General features: G+C 37.8%; 1 protein-coding gene across 3 annotated transcripts in view; it reads right to left on the bottom strand.

The window, feature by feature from the left end:
- Positions 1-15290, bottom strand: part of DPY19L1 (dpy-19 like C-mannosyltransferase 1) — a 49654-nt gene that overhangs the window by 33988 nt on the left and 376 nt on the right. For 2 of the 3 annotated variants that reach the window (XM_035890845.1, XM_035890846.1), the window contains exons 2-5: positions 9008-9095; positions 8231-8368; positions 3218-3338; positions 1433-1526 (exon numbers count right to left, since the gene is read on the bottom strand). In XM_035890845.1, the coding sequence (XP_035746738.1) occupies positions 1433-1526; positions 3218-3338; positions 8231-8368; positions 9008-9095 (441 nt within the window). Of the gene's footprint in view, positions 1-1432; positions 1527-3217; positions 3339-8230; positions 8369-9007; positions 9096-10320; positions 10346-15290 lie in introns of all 3 variants that reach the window. The other variant, XM_035890847.1, reaches the window with a different exon arrangement.

Raw genomic sequence — 15290 nt, forward strand, 5'->3', positions numbered from 1 at the left:
CAATTCATAAGATTACCTACTTCAGTGTAGTAGAACTGCAGTACTCCAGATTCAGTTATTTTATTTTTCACACCTTATGGAAAAGCCTAAATACTCTGGCTTGCTTTCACCAAAAGGAACCTTGGAACAGCCATAATGACTATGCGGTCCATCTAGATCTGGTATCCAACTATGAATATTCTTCAGAATAAGTAAATCAATAAGATCCAAATCCTACCTGCAGGAAACTTCGTAGTCACTTGTTATTTTTCATAACCCCAGATAGATAGTGGCTTACACTTTTAAGGACCTGCATTTATAGTCTAGTCACTCTGACTACCTACATTGCAGATCATTTATACTAAAAACTGAATTAGTATCAATACTTGATAGTTATCTACATTCAACATAGCCCAAATCTAAGGCAAGTACTGAGAAATTAAGACCTTACTGATTTTTCAATTACATTACTATATAAAACGTGGGTTTCCATATACCTCCCTTAAGAGAAAAATGTCAAGTTAATGATATGAACATTCAAAGTTTATCTACTTTCTCAAAACATGAGGCATTAGTTTCCTATGTTAAGGAATACAAACATATGCGCTTTACCCCCAAACACTTAACAGTTGCACTATGCAACTTCCTCTTTTCACTGTCAGCTCCTGCCCCACACTACTCTTTATCTGAGTTATCAGCACATGCTTCAGAGAGAGCAGGACACCACCACGAGACAGTGAAGCCAGGGAATGAGGGGGGAAAAACAATCACACCTCTCAGAGGAAAATGTAGCAGCCTTTTGCTTTTTTGCACAACTGACAGATGAAAACAGAGGTAAACAGAAAAATATTTCCACTTCTGTTTTTCTGCTGAATGTGGAGTCTATTTTCGTATGAAAGTATGTTACAGTTCCTGTAAGTTAAGGACAGATACTGAAAACAGAAATTCATAGAAAAAGGGAAGTGTATACCTAACTCCAGAAGAATGCATCATCTTAAAAAATATTTTGCCTTCTCAGTTAAGTTACAATTGAAAGACATCCAATATGACTTTGGGCCAAGCATTAGGCAAACTCCAATCCTGGTTAAAAGTACAACATTATTCAAACATTGTTTAATAATTAGTTACACTGATAGTTTTAAGAGCAGAAACCTGTCAAAGGCCATTTAAAACCTGTACAGCATTTAGTTTTATCCACAACCTGGTGGTATCAATGAGATACCACTTCACTGAACTTTTCCACAATGTTTCCCAGCATCATCATTTACTTTAAGCAAAAAGCTTCTCTGTTCCAGTAATTTTTTAGTGACAATGTATATATAATAAAAAGCACTGCTACTGTACAAACAAATAAGCAATATCCCATAACAATATTTTAGCATTCACTTTTTCAAATTTCATATAAAAACTGACAGCTAGTACCAACTAAATAGCTCAGTCTCAACTGCCTTACCTGAGGTATGTACCGTATATGAAGAACAGTGACATCATTAATCCATTCAAAAGAAAAATCACAGCAACATAAAAGGAAGCAGGGTCTCCCAACCCTAACAAACAAACAGTTAACACATGTTGTCAAATATAAAGATCAGATTGCTTATAAATCACCACACAATCAGTATAATACAGCATAATACCTTAATGTATCTACAGAAAGAGACGACAAAAAAAAGTTAATGTCACCAAGAGTATTGTGGAGATTCAGTTGGAAGACTATACTTCGGGGGGGTGGGGGGGGGGGGGGGGGGGGGGGGGAAAAAGGAAGAGGAGGGGCAGACACAGCATTGGGGCAGTCAGCAACAGAACAAGCCAAGATGGAAGCATTGACTGTAAAGAAAAAACCTGCAATGTATAGAAAGCATAAGCTTTGCTAAGAACATTCTCTACAGACTACATTTCGACTTCATAGACCTTTTTAGAACAGGTTTGCACTCCCTATACTGTCACTTCCCATCTCTTGCAGGAGTAAATCCAGAGTTAAACATATCACACACAATGCTCTTTGCCTTCTTTGTTTCATTAGAAGCCAAGAGATTTTCCAATAATGCAAGTCTTTCAATTTGTTCATTCACAAACACTTCTGCATTCACACTTCTGTTGTTATTCTCCTTCCCATTATTTCTTTAAACCCTCCTGGCTCTAATCATTTCAGTGGTACAGCATAAAAAGCCTTATTCATTATAAAGAAGGTGGCAAAACTTCATAGTTTTGTATGCAAAAAATATTATTCACCATTGCTGAAAATACAGCAAGACAGTTCTCTAAAGCAAGATGATGGTAGGCTCACCAAACATGCTAGTCTCAATAGTTTGGTTTTTGTTGGTTTGGTTTTGGTTTTACAAAAAACAGGAATGACAAGTTACACATTTATTCACTGTTTATTGCTTCTGACAAAATTAGAAAAAGTGAATCATTCAAGCTCTGAAGAAAATACTTCTAGCCTTTCTGCAAAGGACAAATACTAACTTGTCATCACACAAAGACATTTAAAATGATAAAATGAAACAACTTCACAAGCTACCATCTATCATTCAGCTTTAACCAACTGTAGGACATCTCAAAAGTGCTTCTCGGGAAGTTACTTTTATCACATAATACTTACTTGACAAGCCAATCCTTTAAATGTGAAAGAAAACCTCAAAAAAGTGGCAGCATCCAAGCTTTGGTATCAAAATTAGGGTTTAAGACTGAAATCCTCACAACAGGGAGAGGATTCTTCCCAGCAGCATTACTACACAAGGTTTCTCCAAAAGGCAGCCTTGTGGTTACTTTTTTCCCCCCTTCCTCCCCACTTCCCAAGTTGTAGTTAGGGGAGGAAATACAAAAGGGTAAGTCTTCAAAATGTAGGAACTTGGAAAGTATTGAGGATTCAACAGAAGCTACAACAATTTAATATATGTACAGTGGCCTTCACTTACATTTAGGACACTTTATTCTTTGTAACAGTCCAACATTACGAAGGCTCAGACTACAACTGTGAAGTTTTGAAGCGCACTGTAGGAATTCAATGTAGGTAGGAGGAGCTATCTAATAAGCAAAGCCCACATTCTCACCCCTGGTGTTCTTAAAAGTATCTTTTTTTCATGCTTCTCACTTATGCTGTGAACATGCCAAAAACACAGGCTTAGCTAAATGAAAGCATGTCAGTGATAGAGACACAGGAATATTTATTATTCTGAAGTACGTAAAGCCACAATTATATGCCTCCAGGAAGAAACTAGAATAAAACACAACTCACCCTCGCAGCTTTCAACAGGACTAAGCCCTTTTCCTCTGTTTACAGTCCAACATGTCTTTGTTGGTACACCAAGGAAATCCATAACGGCGGTATATGTGCGGTACCAGCTGGCCAGGACCACCTAGGTGGAAAACAGGATTTGAAGATTCTGAAAAGGAACTTTGAGATGAGCTCAACGCCCAAGGTAATCTCTCATGACAACTGGCCCTCATCCAGGATTTTTTTTAAACTCAGAATTTATCTCAACTACTTAGCATTTTTGACCGTAATTTCCTAAAGGCATCCAACATAGACCAAGTGTTCATTAATAGACTAAAATTATGCCTGCTTTAGAACTGAAATAATTTCATGTATCAAACTGCAATATTTGAAAAAATTAAATATTTCAATATTGTCTAGAAGGTTCCCAATTTAACTATTTTTATCAGATATTAAAATCCCAGATTTTGTTGACAGAGGACAGTTAGCAAAATTAAATCCATCAAAACCAATTCAGTTTTTTTCCACCAGGCAAGAATATTAATGGACCAAATCTTTAGGGTTTTTACTCAGATAAACTTTGATAGGTTAAATTTAAGCATGTATTAGAAAAGCTTCCAGATGCAATGTAAGACAGCATTTGCATTTTCCATGCAAAGGTCATAACGTTCTTACAACAACCAAATTAAATCTCAACACCTGACAGAAAAAAACAGCAGTTTACACACAGAAAAATGACAACTCCTCTCACAGTAAAGTTACTAGTTAACATTACCAAGCTATTCTGTCAGAATACAACTGCCTTTACAGAGTTCATAAATGAGTAATGTGGCCATTCCAGTTGAGCTGCTTTGAAAGTTATAACCCAGGGGTTCCCAGACTGAAAATACATTTCAGCACTGCAGTATGAGCTGTCTCAGTCCTGTGTCACAGAAAACACGTACAAGAAGGATGATTCCCTCTTTTCTTTCCCCATACAATTAATAAAACTCTTTATGTCACTACTATCTTCAAGAAGGGCAAGAAGGAAACACAGGGAATTACACCTTGATCTCAGAGAATATGATGCAGTAAATGCTCCTGGAAATCACCTCCAAACATACTAAGGACAAAAAAGTGATTGGAAGAGGTCAGCATGGATTTACAAAGGGGAAATCACGCCTGCCAAACTTCATAGCCTTCTGAGATGACTGTTTCAGTAGATGACAGCTGTGGGTGGTCTTTTTATCTGGTGCCAGTTCTGTTCTGTTTTTATTAAGGCTAGATGATGGCACAAGAGAACATCCTCAGCAAGTTTGCACATGATACAAAATTGGAAGAAGTGGTTGATGCTTGTGTTGCCATTCAAAGGGACCTCAACAGGCTACAGAAATGGGCCAACAGGAATCTCACAAAAAGAGAATGCAAAGTCCTGCACCAGGGAGGAACAACACCATGCACCAGTACAGACTGGAGCTGACCGGCTAGAAAGCAGTCCTGAAGAAAAGGACCAAGTGGACAAGTTGTACCTGAGCCAGCGATAAGCCCTTGTTGCAAAGCAAGCCATATATATCCTCGGCTGTATGTCACCAAGAGAAGAGATGCAATCCTTCCCCTCTGCTCAGCACTGCTAAGATCATATCTCCAGGGCTGAGGCTGGTTCTGGTGCACCCAAGACAAGAAGGATACAGACTGAAGATGACCGAGACCAAATCTTTCTGGTTGACAAGATGAGACAATGAACACACACTAAAATACAGGCAATTCCACTTATACACGGGGAAAAAAATTTTACTTTGAGAGTGGTCAAACACTGGAACAGGTTGCTCAGACGTGGAGGGGTACTCAAAATGAAACCTGAGATAGCCCTGAGCAACCTGCTCTAGTTCACCCTGCTTCGAGCAGAGTGTCGAGACGAGATGATCTTCAGACATCCCTTCCAACCTCTACTGTTCTGTAATTCTATAATTCATTAATTTTTAATACCAGGGCTCCAATCATCACAGCTCATTTCATCAGTGGCCTTTACGCTCTCACAATGTAAAACTTAACATATTTAAAATACAACTACATCTTTCCAGACCAAGACTCCCTGCCTCAATTGTGTCCTGCAAAGTACGCTGCCCTGAATTCCTGGAGACTTTTTGGACATCTGTGCCCCGGCACTTCTGACTGTGCACGTGTGCATACATGAACTGGACACTTGCCCCATCTCTAGAGGCAACAACAGCACTGGAGAAGCAAATCCAAATCTCTCTTTTATCACCTGAATGTGTTTCGTACACTGTCAACAGAATGCATATGGCAGCTTAGAGACATCTGTCTAGCATATTTCCACCACCAGCCCTGAAGCTGACGTTACCCTATGCACGTAAAAATTCTTGCTGAACCAATGTTGCACAAAAAAAAATTATTGATTTATCAACTTAACCTTTTTACGTCACAAGTGCTTGTGTCTGCTGCAGATGTTACAACACAAGAATACTCCCTAAGAAGGTACCGGGTTAGGCACTTCATGCAAAACACAGGAACATTTTTTGCCAAAAGCTACTTTACATGAAACAGTTAACACGAGCATAAAAATGGAAGCAAATCAGTAGCACAAAATTGCTAGGTCAATTAGAGCACAATGGCATTTCTGGAATTTCTACTGTCCCATATCAGATGAGGCAATAAATGCAAAACTTGGAAGACTGATGACTGAATCTCAGACTCTGGGAGATCTCTGTGGGCTGGGCCAGTCCTTTGCTGTAGAACAACATGTAGAAAAGTCAATCCCTTTCATCATCACTGCCGCACACAGAAATATCAACTGTTCTGTAACGGTGAACAGCCAGAGAGTAAACTTAACACATTATCTCTCCACCACAGAGATTAACTTGTTTTCTCACCACCATTTTGCATCAGGGCTCACAGATGAAAACAGCACAACTACTGGAACAACCTGAGGAAGCAGCAAATACCTGGAAAATCAAGACTTTATTGGGACTATGATACTGTACAACTACAAAGACTGACTTGCTTTTCACTGATTTTTTTCTTTTTTCTTTTTACTGCTTATATTTATAATTTACACAGACAATGTAGTGACTGCTATGGACTTACTTTACCTTTTTTTTTTTCTTTCTTCTGAAGTTTTCATGGCTAGTACCAGCTGTACATGCAGGTGGATTGTTCTACTTTTCTTAATGGGTTTAACATCCTGTTTAGTAACTGGATTTCAAGGCTATTTTTTGATGCAATTAATTTTGAAATCCACTAAACAAACAAAAGTTTTATTAAAATTGAGCCTTAATGCTACTGTTGGGTTGAAAGAACTGGAAAGATCCTAAAATATCAAACAGGAAATGAAACACTTTTGGAAAACGACTGGACACTGAGTATCAGAAGGAAAAATTTCACTGCCAACAAATAAATCCAGAAGCATCTTCCCACCAGCCAGCCCCATTATAATAAGTAAAATTGGATAAATTTTGAGAACATACTTCAAATGTCAAGTTGCACCTATTGACAGTTTTATAGATGTAGTTATGTAGAAACAAGAATACTCAAGAAATACACTTTAAAAAAAAAACCCTATTTACAGGAAGGCTAGACATCAAGCAGTAAATGACTGAAAGGAGCAGAGGAGACTATTTGTTTGCTTTGCAGGCCCACGCTGGCACAGAAAAGATGAATGAACTCATACCTTACTACCAAGTTCTATGAGCCAGTAAGATCCTAGAAAACTCTGAATGAACAGACAAGCCTATGCATTTTGTACAGTAATCTACCTAACGTTCTTACAGAATGTCAGCTTGCTCTTGTTTTGATTTCATCATCCAATTTACTTAGGCAACTTTCATGATGATACTGATGATTCTCTAAGAGCGAGTTCATTGGACCAGTTACCTTTGATTTTTGCACATCAGACTGTAGCTGAATTCAACAAATCTTTCTCAGCTAAAGAAAATACCTTTCTAGTATTCAAATAAGGCACACGTTCCTAATGTTGCACTTCTAGAACTGAACTGCAATCACTTTGGACTTAAAAACACCAAAACAAAATACCAGAAAACCACCAAAATACCCCCCAAAGCCAAAACCAGTGAGAGGGTAACAAAAAGCACTTATCTGTAGCATTTAGTTCTTCCACCAGAGCAAGGAATTAAGAAGGAAATGAAACCACTACGCACAAGTATAAATACAGGCATGCTGAGAACCCTTACACATACAGTTCCTGAAAGCAGCTCTGAGCAGGCGAACAAGTATAAATGCTAGCACCCAACAATTATAGCCATTATTAGTCCTTGGTTCTCCAAAAAATAAGCTGTTGCTGACACATGAAGTTACAGAAATGTACAGTCACCAAAGGAACTTTCCCTTTGCAAAATGTTTGAGACATGCTTGTGAAACAGCAAGAGAGAAAACTGAACATGTCTGTATTTAAAGACACATTCTTTTTAGTGATGAAAAAGCAGAGTAGGAACGTAATCTAGCCAGGTAACAACTCTAACACCAGGTATGAACAAACAACAGCCGTCAGTCTTTTATAGAGGAACTCCTGCAACATGCAAGTAAACTATTACTATTCATGGATTTTAGGGCCACAGTGAACTGTGATGACTCTTTAGTAGGTTGTTCTACACAAAACACAAGCCAAAATAACCTCTCGGTACCTGTAGCACTGCAGACATTATTGTCACGTACTACTGATACTTCATATGTCATATTCCCTGAAGTATACAATGTCAGCAACTTCCTCGCTTTCAGTGAAAAGAACAAAAGACAACAAGAAGTATAGAATTGGATTGCAACTTCAGGGCATCAAATACCAAGATCTAGAGAGTATCCACACTTGACTGGACATACTTGAAGTCTGAGAATGGATCACGGCATATGAAGTAACTTTCTCATTTTAAATCTGGAACTAAAACATGGTATTTAAGCAACACTTCATTAGTCAGCATATCTTTACCACCACATTTTCCAGAGTAACATTTCTTACAAATCTGTAGCCAAATCCAGAGAAACCAAAGACTTATCAGAAGGTATTATTTTTAAAACACAGCTCACCTCTGGGTAAAGATTGAACCTTTGTAATGTGTTAATCACTAAAGGATATTCAGTTAGTCTGTCATTCATAATTGCCCACACTCCATTCCAAAACGATGGTGCCTCAATAATGATCTTGAAGTAGGAATAATAAAGACCCTGCAGGAGAGCAGAATCATTATTTACGATTAAAGAGGTCACTTCTGCTTCACAAACTGCCATATACAAGCTTCGTTTTTAAATCAAATTTTGTAATATAACAAATGGGATAAAATGATTCAAGATTCAGTTTTTCAAATCTCTTCTATTAGTGCCACTGAAACAATGAAGCAATGTGGGTTTCCTTCCACCTTGTTTCATAGGACATTTGGCAATCTCTCACTTGGGCTGGTAACTATGCACTAGCATAGTATTTCACAACTCTCAAAATAAAAGAAGCCAAAAGGTATATATATATATGCAAACGTTTATTAATAAAAAAAATTATTGAACAGAAAGTGGCGTAACAAGACTATAATTGAAAGTATGCTATAAGGTTCCTTTAGTTTTGTATCTTAGGTCCTCTAGAACCATATTTTTAAATTATATTTTAAGTGAACTGTGAAGACATGCATTCATAGTGATCAGCTGCAAGACACACAAATGCTCTGCATGTGAAAGTGCAATGCACGTTATTTGCAAGATACCAATTATGTTTATTTATCCAGAAGGTATTAAGAAATTTTGGAAAGCCCACAATCACAAGATCACAGACAGAAGTTTTCCAATCACTGAATTTTTACTGAAATATAATCTAACCATTTCCGTGCGAAAAGCCATTTCTCTTTCTAGCGTTGACAGGTGAGAAAAATGACGGTCATTTTCAAAAAGAGTTGTTATGTGACACCTGTTAAAAAATAATAATAATTAAAACTGAATAAAGAAGTTTAGAACCTGTACCAAGTCATACATACCAAGTAACAGCTGGCAAAACCCCAAGTTTACTTACAAACTGCTATTTTAATTTACTCATATAGTACACCAACATTCTACTCTATTCAGACTATTTTAAATGGAAAAAATATGAATACATAGGGCATTTATTAAATTGTATTATGGAATTAGTTATAACACTCCAATGCATTTTAACTTAAGCGCAGACACTTAAGGAGCAAAAGTTTAATGCTGTTAAAACTATCAAGTGTACATATTAGGAAAGAAAATTCAAATTATCTGACAAATGAAAAGAATCACAGATCAAAAACTGTTGAAAATAACAGTGCACATACAAGTAGTGTACATTTCTTCCACAAAAATCTTCCCTGAGTTGTAGTTTAATGTAGTTATCTGCCATTATATAGAGATGCGCTTACCATCAAAAGTATATTTAAATAAAGGTGCAACTACAGGGGGGGGAAAAAAAGCCAGGAAAAAATGTAAATTTATTTTGGAGGCAAAGCTTGCAATTTCCAAGCAGAGCTTCATCTCCAGGAAGGATGGAAAAAGAAATAGAGCAGTGCACATGGAGCTGCTTTTGTATACGAATTTGCAAGAAACACACTACTAAAAATCAATAGTCCTTTTTGAGCTAGGAAACCAAAACAGAGTGGCAGAAGCTGTTACTTTTTATCTCTGCAGCTGGTGAAAATCACTATAGAAGCCATTCTATTTCAAGTCCATATTACAAAAACAAAGGGTGAGGATTAGGATGGAACCTGAAACACAAGGATTACCTTGACAAAGAGGAGCTGAAAGGCCATTCTTCTGTATACAAACAAAACACTGGCCAGACTGCTCTGAAGGTGTTCGAAATAGACATGAAACTAAGAAATTAAAGCAGAATCTAGATAAGCTAGGAGAAAGTTGAAAGGCTTTACCTGGACTTTCAAAACCAACTGAGGGTAAAAAGACCTGTTAGTGGAAATGCACCTGAATTTGTATAGCTAAGCAACAATTTTCCACCTGAAAAGCAGGCTTCACTCTTCACGGAACAGGCTTAAGAAACCTTTCACATCAACTTCACAAGAACAGAGCTCTTCATCTTTGAGACAACAATTCAGTTTTGAGAGGAAAGATCTAAACATAAAGCATCCCAATATCACATTACTCTCAAGCAATAAATTTAACCTTACCAATGTAGGACTCCTGCAAAAGCAGCTGTAAAGGAAACAAAAGGTGTCAAGTTACTCAAACATTTAAATCATTGAACATGACATCATGTTCTTTAAAGTAATTACAGTACCACTTCAGAGGTGCACAGAAGGTACTCAGCCTCCAGAGGAACAAAAGAACAGGAACATCTGAATTAACTTTTATAGCCAGCTCTTTGAAAATCTGAAATGATGCTGATGGCATTCAGCAACAGGCAACGTTCCCACCAATATCCTGCATCACTCAAGTTGATCCATCGGAATCTAATGCACCCATTTCACCTATCAATAACAAACCTGAATTATAAGCTTTTTTTTAATAAGCATAAACATTTTTAACATTTTAAGATACCTACTGACTGTTTACTCAACTCCTGCTCAGACTTAGGCTAACACACAGCTCATACTAAGGCCTGATGCATGCTAGGAGCAGTGCTGTTAGGTGGAAGCAAGGGCAACACATAGGCAGGACCGGGTGACCAGAAAGGGCTGAAGGTCGTTATGCAGCCATCATCACCTCCAGCTTGCCATCTCCTGCAGGCATAACCCTCACATACTGATTGCCTGGCAGTTTCTTCAGAATCTGCCAACTCATGCAAATAGCATGGACCAAACTTCTGAACTGGAAGGTACCAATCCATCAGCTTACCCAAGAAGTTTTTTAAGCAGATCCAGCAGCAGCTGGACTGCCGAGGCCTTCGTGCTTCCCAGTGTGATATAGGGGACATCTGCACCGCAATGGAAGAGGAAGGAGGAGCACTCCTACCATCGGTGGTAACTATTTACTCATAGGTGCATGTTAGCAGTTAACAAGTTGGGAATTAGAGAACTTGCCAGTTAGAAACCTCACACCCGAAGTGACGAATTAGTGAATCCCCATGTCAGACTAGTCTCTACAAAGTGGACAGAGCCCTTGTTTGTCATGTCTGTTTGTTTTCTTTCCTACTGAGCTCATATAATGAAGTTTAATTTACAGAGTACATTGTCCTGTTGTTAGAAACCTCACCCCCGAAGTGACGAATTAGTGAATCCTCATGTCAGACTAGTCTCGACAAACAAGGGCTCTGTCCACTTTGTAATGTCTGTTTTCTTTCCTACTGAGCTCATAAAATGAAGTTTAATTTACAGAGTACATTGTCCTGTAAATTTGAGAGATCAAAATAGACCGTGACAACCAACACAAATCTAATTGAGGCTATAATTGCTAAAAAAGGTAGCCTCTCCATGTAATAACATTCCATCTGTCCATTCAGAGACTATCTGCACTGCTGTCATGTAGGTACAGAACAAGGGAGGTAACTCGAGGGACAAAGGGAAAAGACAAATGATGATAAAGTAGTGGATAAACAGTTTAGGTCTTCGATTTCTTGAGCATGACAAGATCCACAGAGAGCAGAAGCCACTCCACTGCCATGCTTGGGCAGCATTCACAACATACCCAGAGCTCACCATGGAAGCAAAGCCAGCAAGAGTGAGGGATAAAGGGCAGGCATTTAGAGTGACCACAGTGCTCCTAGACTGGAGGCATCTTGGTTGCCCTCTAGGCACACAGTGGCTCTCTGCCATAGAGCAGTTGCCTACAATCCAAGAAAATCTTTACGGTGAATGAAGAGCCCTCTTACTCACACAGGCTACATGGAGCAGAAAGTGGAGAGGACAGCCACCCTCCCTGCCTACACCCAGCTAGAGCCAGACAGGCGCTGAGCACCGCACTCCTCTCCAGGGTGCCGATCTGCACACACCCCCGGCAGCCTACAAGCACCCAGGCACAGCCCTTGCCTCTGCGACAACATTAAATGGGTCAAGTTGCTCGCACATAGGTAAAACACACATCAAGTGCCAGCACACTGATGCAAAATATAGTTGAGGAGTTGGCGAATGCTTAGGTGTTCAGACTGCATGTTAATATGCGTATGGGGGTCTGTTTCTGGAAAGCAGCAGGGACAAGAGAAAGAAAAATACCTTTGCAAAACCACTAAATTTATGGGGAAGAGGAGCAAACTGAATGTATGCTTTATGCCCTAGTATATATTCCCAAACCACATGGTCCTCCAACACAGAGCCTGGAAGTGCTGCTGCTGGCAGTACTTGTTATCATTGTCACCACAGGTCATAACGTAACAAACTACACTTGCGAACCTCAATTTTAATACTAAAGTTTTGTGTACAAAGACATGTGAGGTGAAACTGGGTAAGGCAGGAAAAAAAAATTACTTGAGGGGAAAAAAAATTTCTAAACTACCTGCCTGTACGATTTAACATTTACCTAGAATTACATACTTCACATAGTAGTTGAGGTTGTAAAATACCACACTGAAACTTCCTTCAGAGTTTTTCAGCTCCACTTCAGTCACTGAACTAGTTTTCTCAAAGAGAAGCCTGGATTTCAGTTAAAAAATGAGTATCACAAGCTTTCATTTAAAACTTTACATTTTTACATATACTTTCTAGGAAAAAAAAATTCACTGAAGGATTGCACAGTATAGTTCACATGAAGTGGAACGTAATGTCTATGGAAAGTTTCAGGAGCTACGGGGGTGTTTTTTTATAAGGATATTTACATTGGTTCTCATGGAGAGCTGCAAATTCCTTTTTCAGAAAAGCAGCTATGGCTACGATACAGAATTCCGGGTAAGCATATCAGCTATATCAGCAACACAGCAAACCATATTCTATAAACAAAAACGTTTTGTATGGAAAGAAACAGGGAAGTCCATACCTTTCTTAGTTATTACTTATTGAGTCTCACATTTGCACAAGGCATTAGTTCATTTCCGCCATAACATTGCTAAGATTCCCAATAAGATTAGATGAAGTACATTTATATACACACACACACACCAACTATTAAAAAAACCCCAATTCTAAGACAGATTACATGTTAGATAAGTATATACGGTGAAGTCAAAACAAATACACATTAGCTACTAGTACTGTTTGTGATCTCCAATTCATGTGATTCCAAATAAGCCAAATATATGGTATTTTCTTATTGCAAATAAATTATCTATTAATATGGAAATTACACTTCAGATTCAAACATACCACTTATTTCATGGAGAAAAAAATATATTTAAAACTGGCTCTCCCCTTCAGTAAACATTTTATTTAAAGTTGATGCATTAAGTGTAAATACATTGACAGCTATTTTGGAGAATTTGATGTACATTTGTATAAAACTTCACAGTATCACTCTGTTGTAAGTATAAAACGAAGACCTTTTTATAATCACACAGCAATTCATGTAATTACTCACATTTCAAGAGACAATGCGCTTAATTGATAGACTTACACTATGAGTCCAAATCGACATTTTTCAACAGACTGCATCCAGCCTTACATTAAGCTAGTTTCTGATGGAAAATATGCAGATCAGATCTCCTAAATTACCATCCTTTGATCCCATTAATGTCCTTACTTAGGAGGGAATAAAGGAGAGGAATACTAGAGTCCTAATGCTATAAAGACTTACACAGCTACTATGTACTTGAACTTGCCAATGCCATTTTCTCACCCAACTTAAGAATCCCTAAAGCATATGATCAGATTTTTGCAGACGAGGGCTATTATGTAAAATCTGATAGTTTATTCTTCAGATTTCCTATTTTTGCCTGCATTCTGTTCTAAGAAAAGCAATGGGAATGGCATATAAAAAGCATTCTAATTCTGGAAATTAAATACTGAAGAATAAAGCCATAATATACAGATCTCATTTACCAAGAGAACAACAAACACTGAGATGCTGTAATGCAATAGGATGTGAAACGGACTAGAAACTGATGAATACTTTGCAAGTGTCCCCAAAGTGCCTAGGTAGGAATACAGCAGAAGCGGGAACAATGAGGAATGTGCAAGCATTAACTACTTCTGCAGCTCAGTCAAGATATTTCATTGTGTAATACTGTGCAATCTAGAAAGGATGTCTTCAAGAATAAGGCCTCGATTCAACAGCCATTTAAAATACCCAAAACATAATAGGGCAAACTGTTGTATAAGGATGTCCTTGGAAATCTGACAACTTTACTGTTGAATGTAAATTGGAGATAATTCTTAAGGAAAAAAAAAATCCACACCCTACAACAAAACTAGCCCAAACTGTGGGAGCCTGTTTTTAAAATCTGGACCTTAAACCTTAAGCAAACAACAACAGAAATTCCACTATAATACCACTAAATAAGCAAGTATCACTAAAATACCACTAAAAATAAGCAAAACCCACTATTTCATATTTAGCATATGTACATTCTTTGGTACTAAAGATACTGTATGTTATTACATATTTTGCTATTAAGCGTTTAGTCCTATTAAAAAATATAAATAGCTCCCTTGAAGTATTTAATTGGTTATCTGGGTTTCACAGCCAAATTTAAACTCCAGAAGTTATAAAGCTCTCCACTTAATCTGCTCTCAAATTTCAGTCACAGGAAAGCATTTTTCAATTTTGACCATCAGGTTTAACGTTTCTACGTCATTTACGTAACTACTAGTCTAGGAAATGCTGAATAAACAGAGGTAAGCAAAGCAATTCAGCAAGTTTATTCATCAATTAGTTTGTAAGCGAAGGGTTGTTTCCCTGCTACTACTTTGCAATGTAATTCATCAAACTGAAGAAACTCCCTTTGGCAACATGGACTACTGGTGGTGTGATCAATAGTACCAGCATCTTTGGAATACCCTGACAGTCTTTTAATATAAAACCTCTCAGTGTACATCTAATTGCGCATCTGACAAATATGCTATTTTTTAACATTTGTTAACTTTAGGAATGCATTTCTTATTTAATTTTGCAAATGCTTTAGGTGCTTTTTCCCAGACTTTGGCCATTAGCCATTTTATTAGTTACTCCAAAATATTCCCAAAGATAATAACACCTGAATTTACATCCCCCCTACAGATGTTCTTCCACCTGTAATCCTTCCAAAACAAGCTGGTTTGATTACATTACTTAATAA

Source organism: Egretta garzetta, unplaced genomic scaffold, assembly GCF_000687185.1.
Source record: "Egretta garzetta isolate BGI_Z169 unplaced genomic scaffold, ASM68718v1 scaffold713, whole genome shotgun sequence".
Lineage (NCBI taxonomy): Eukaryota > Metazoa > Chordata > Aves > Pelecaniformes > Ardeidae > Egretta > Egretta garzetta.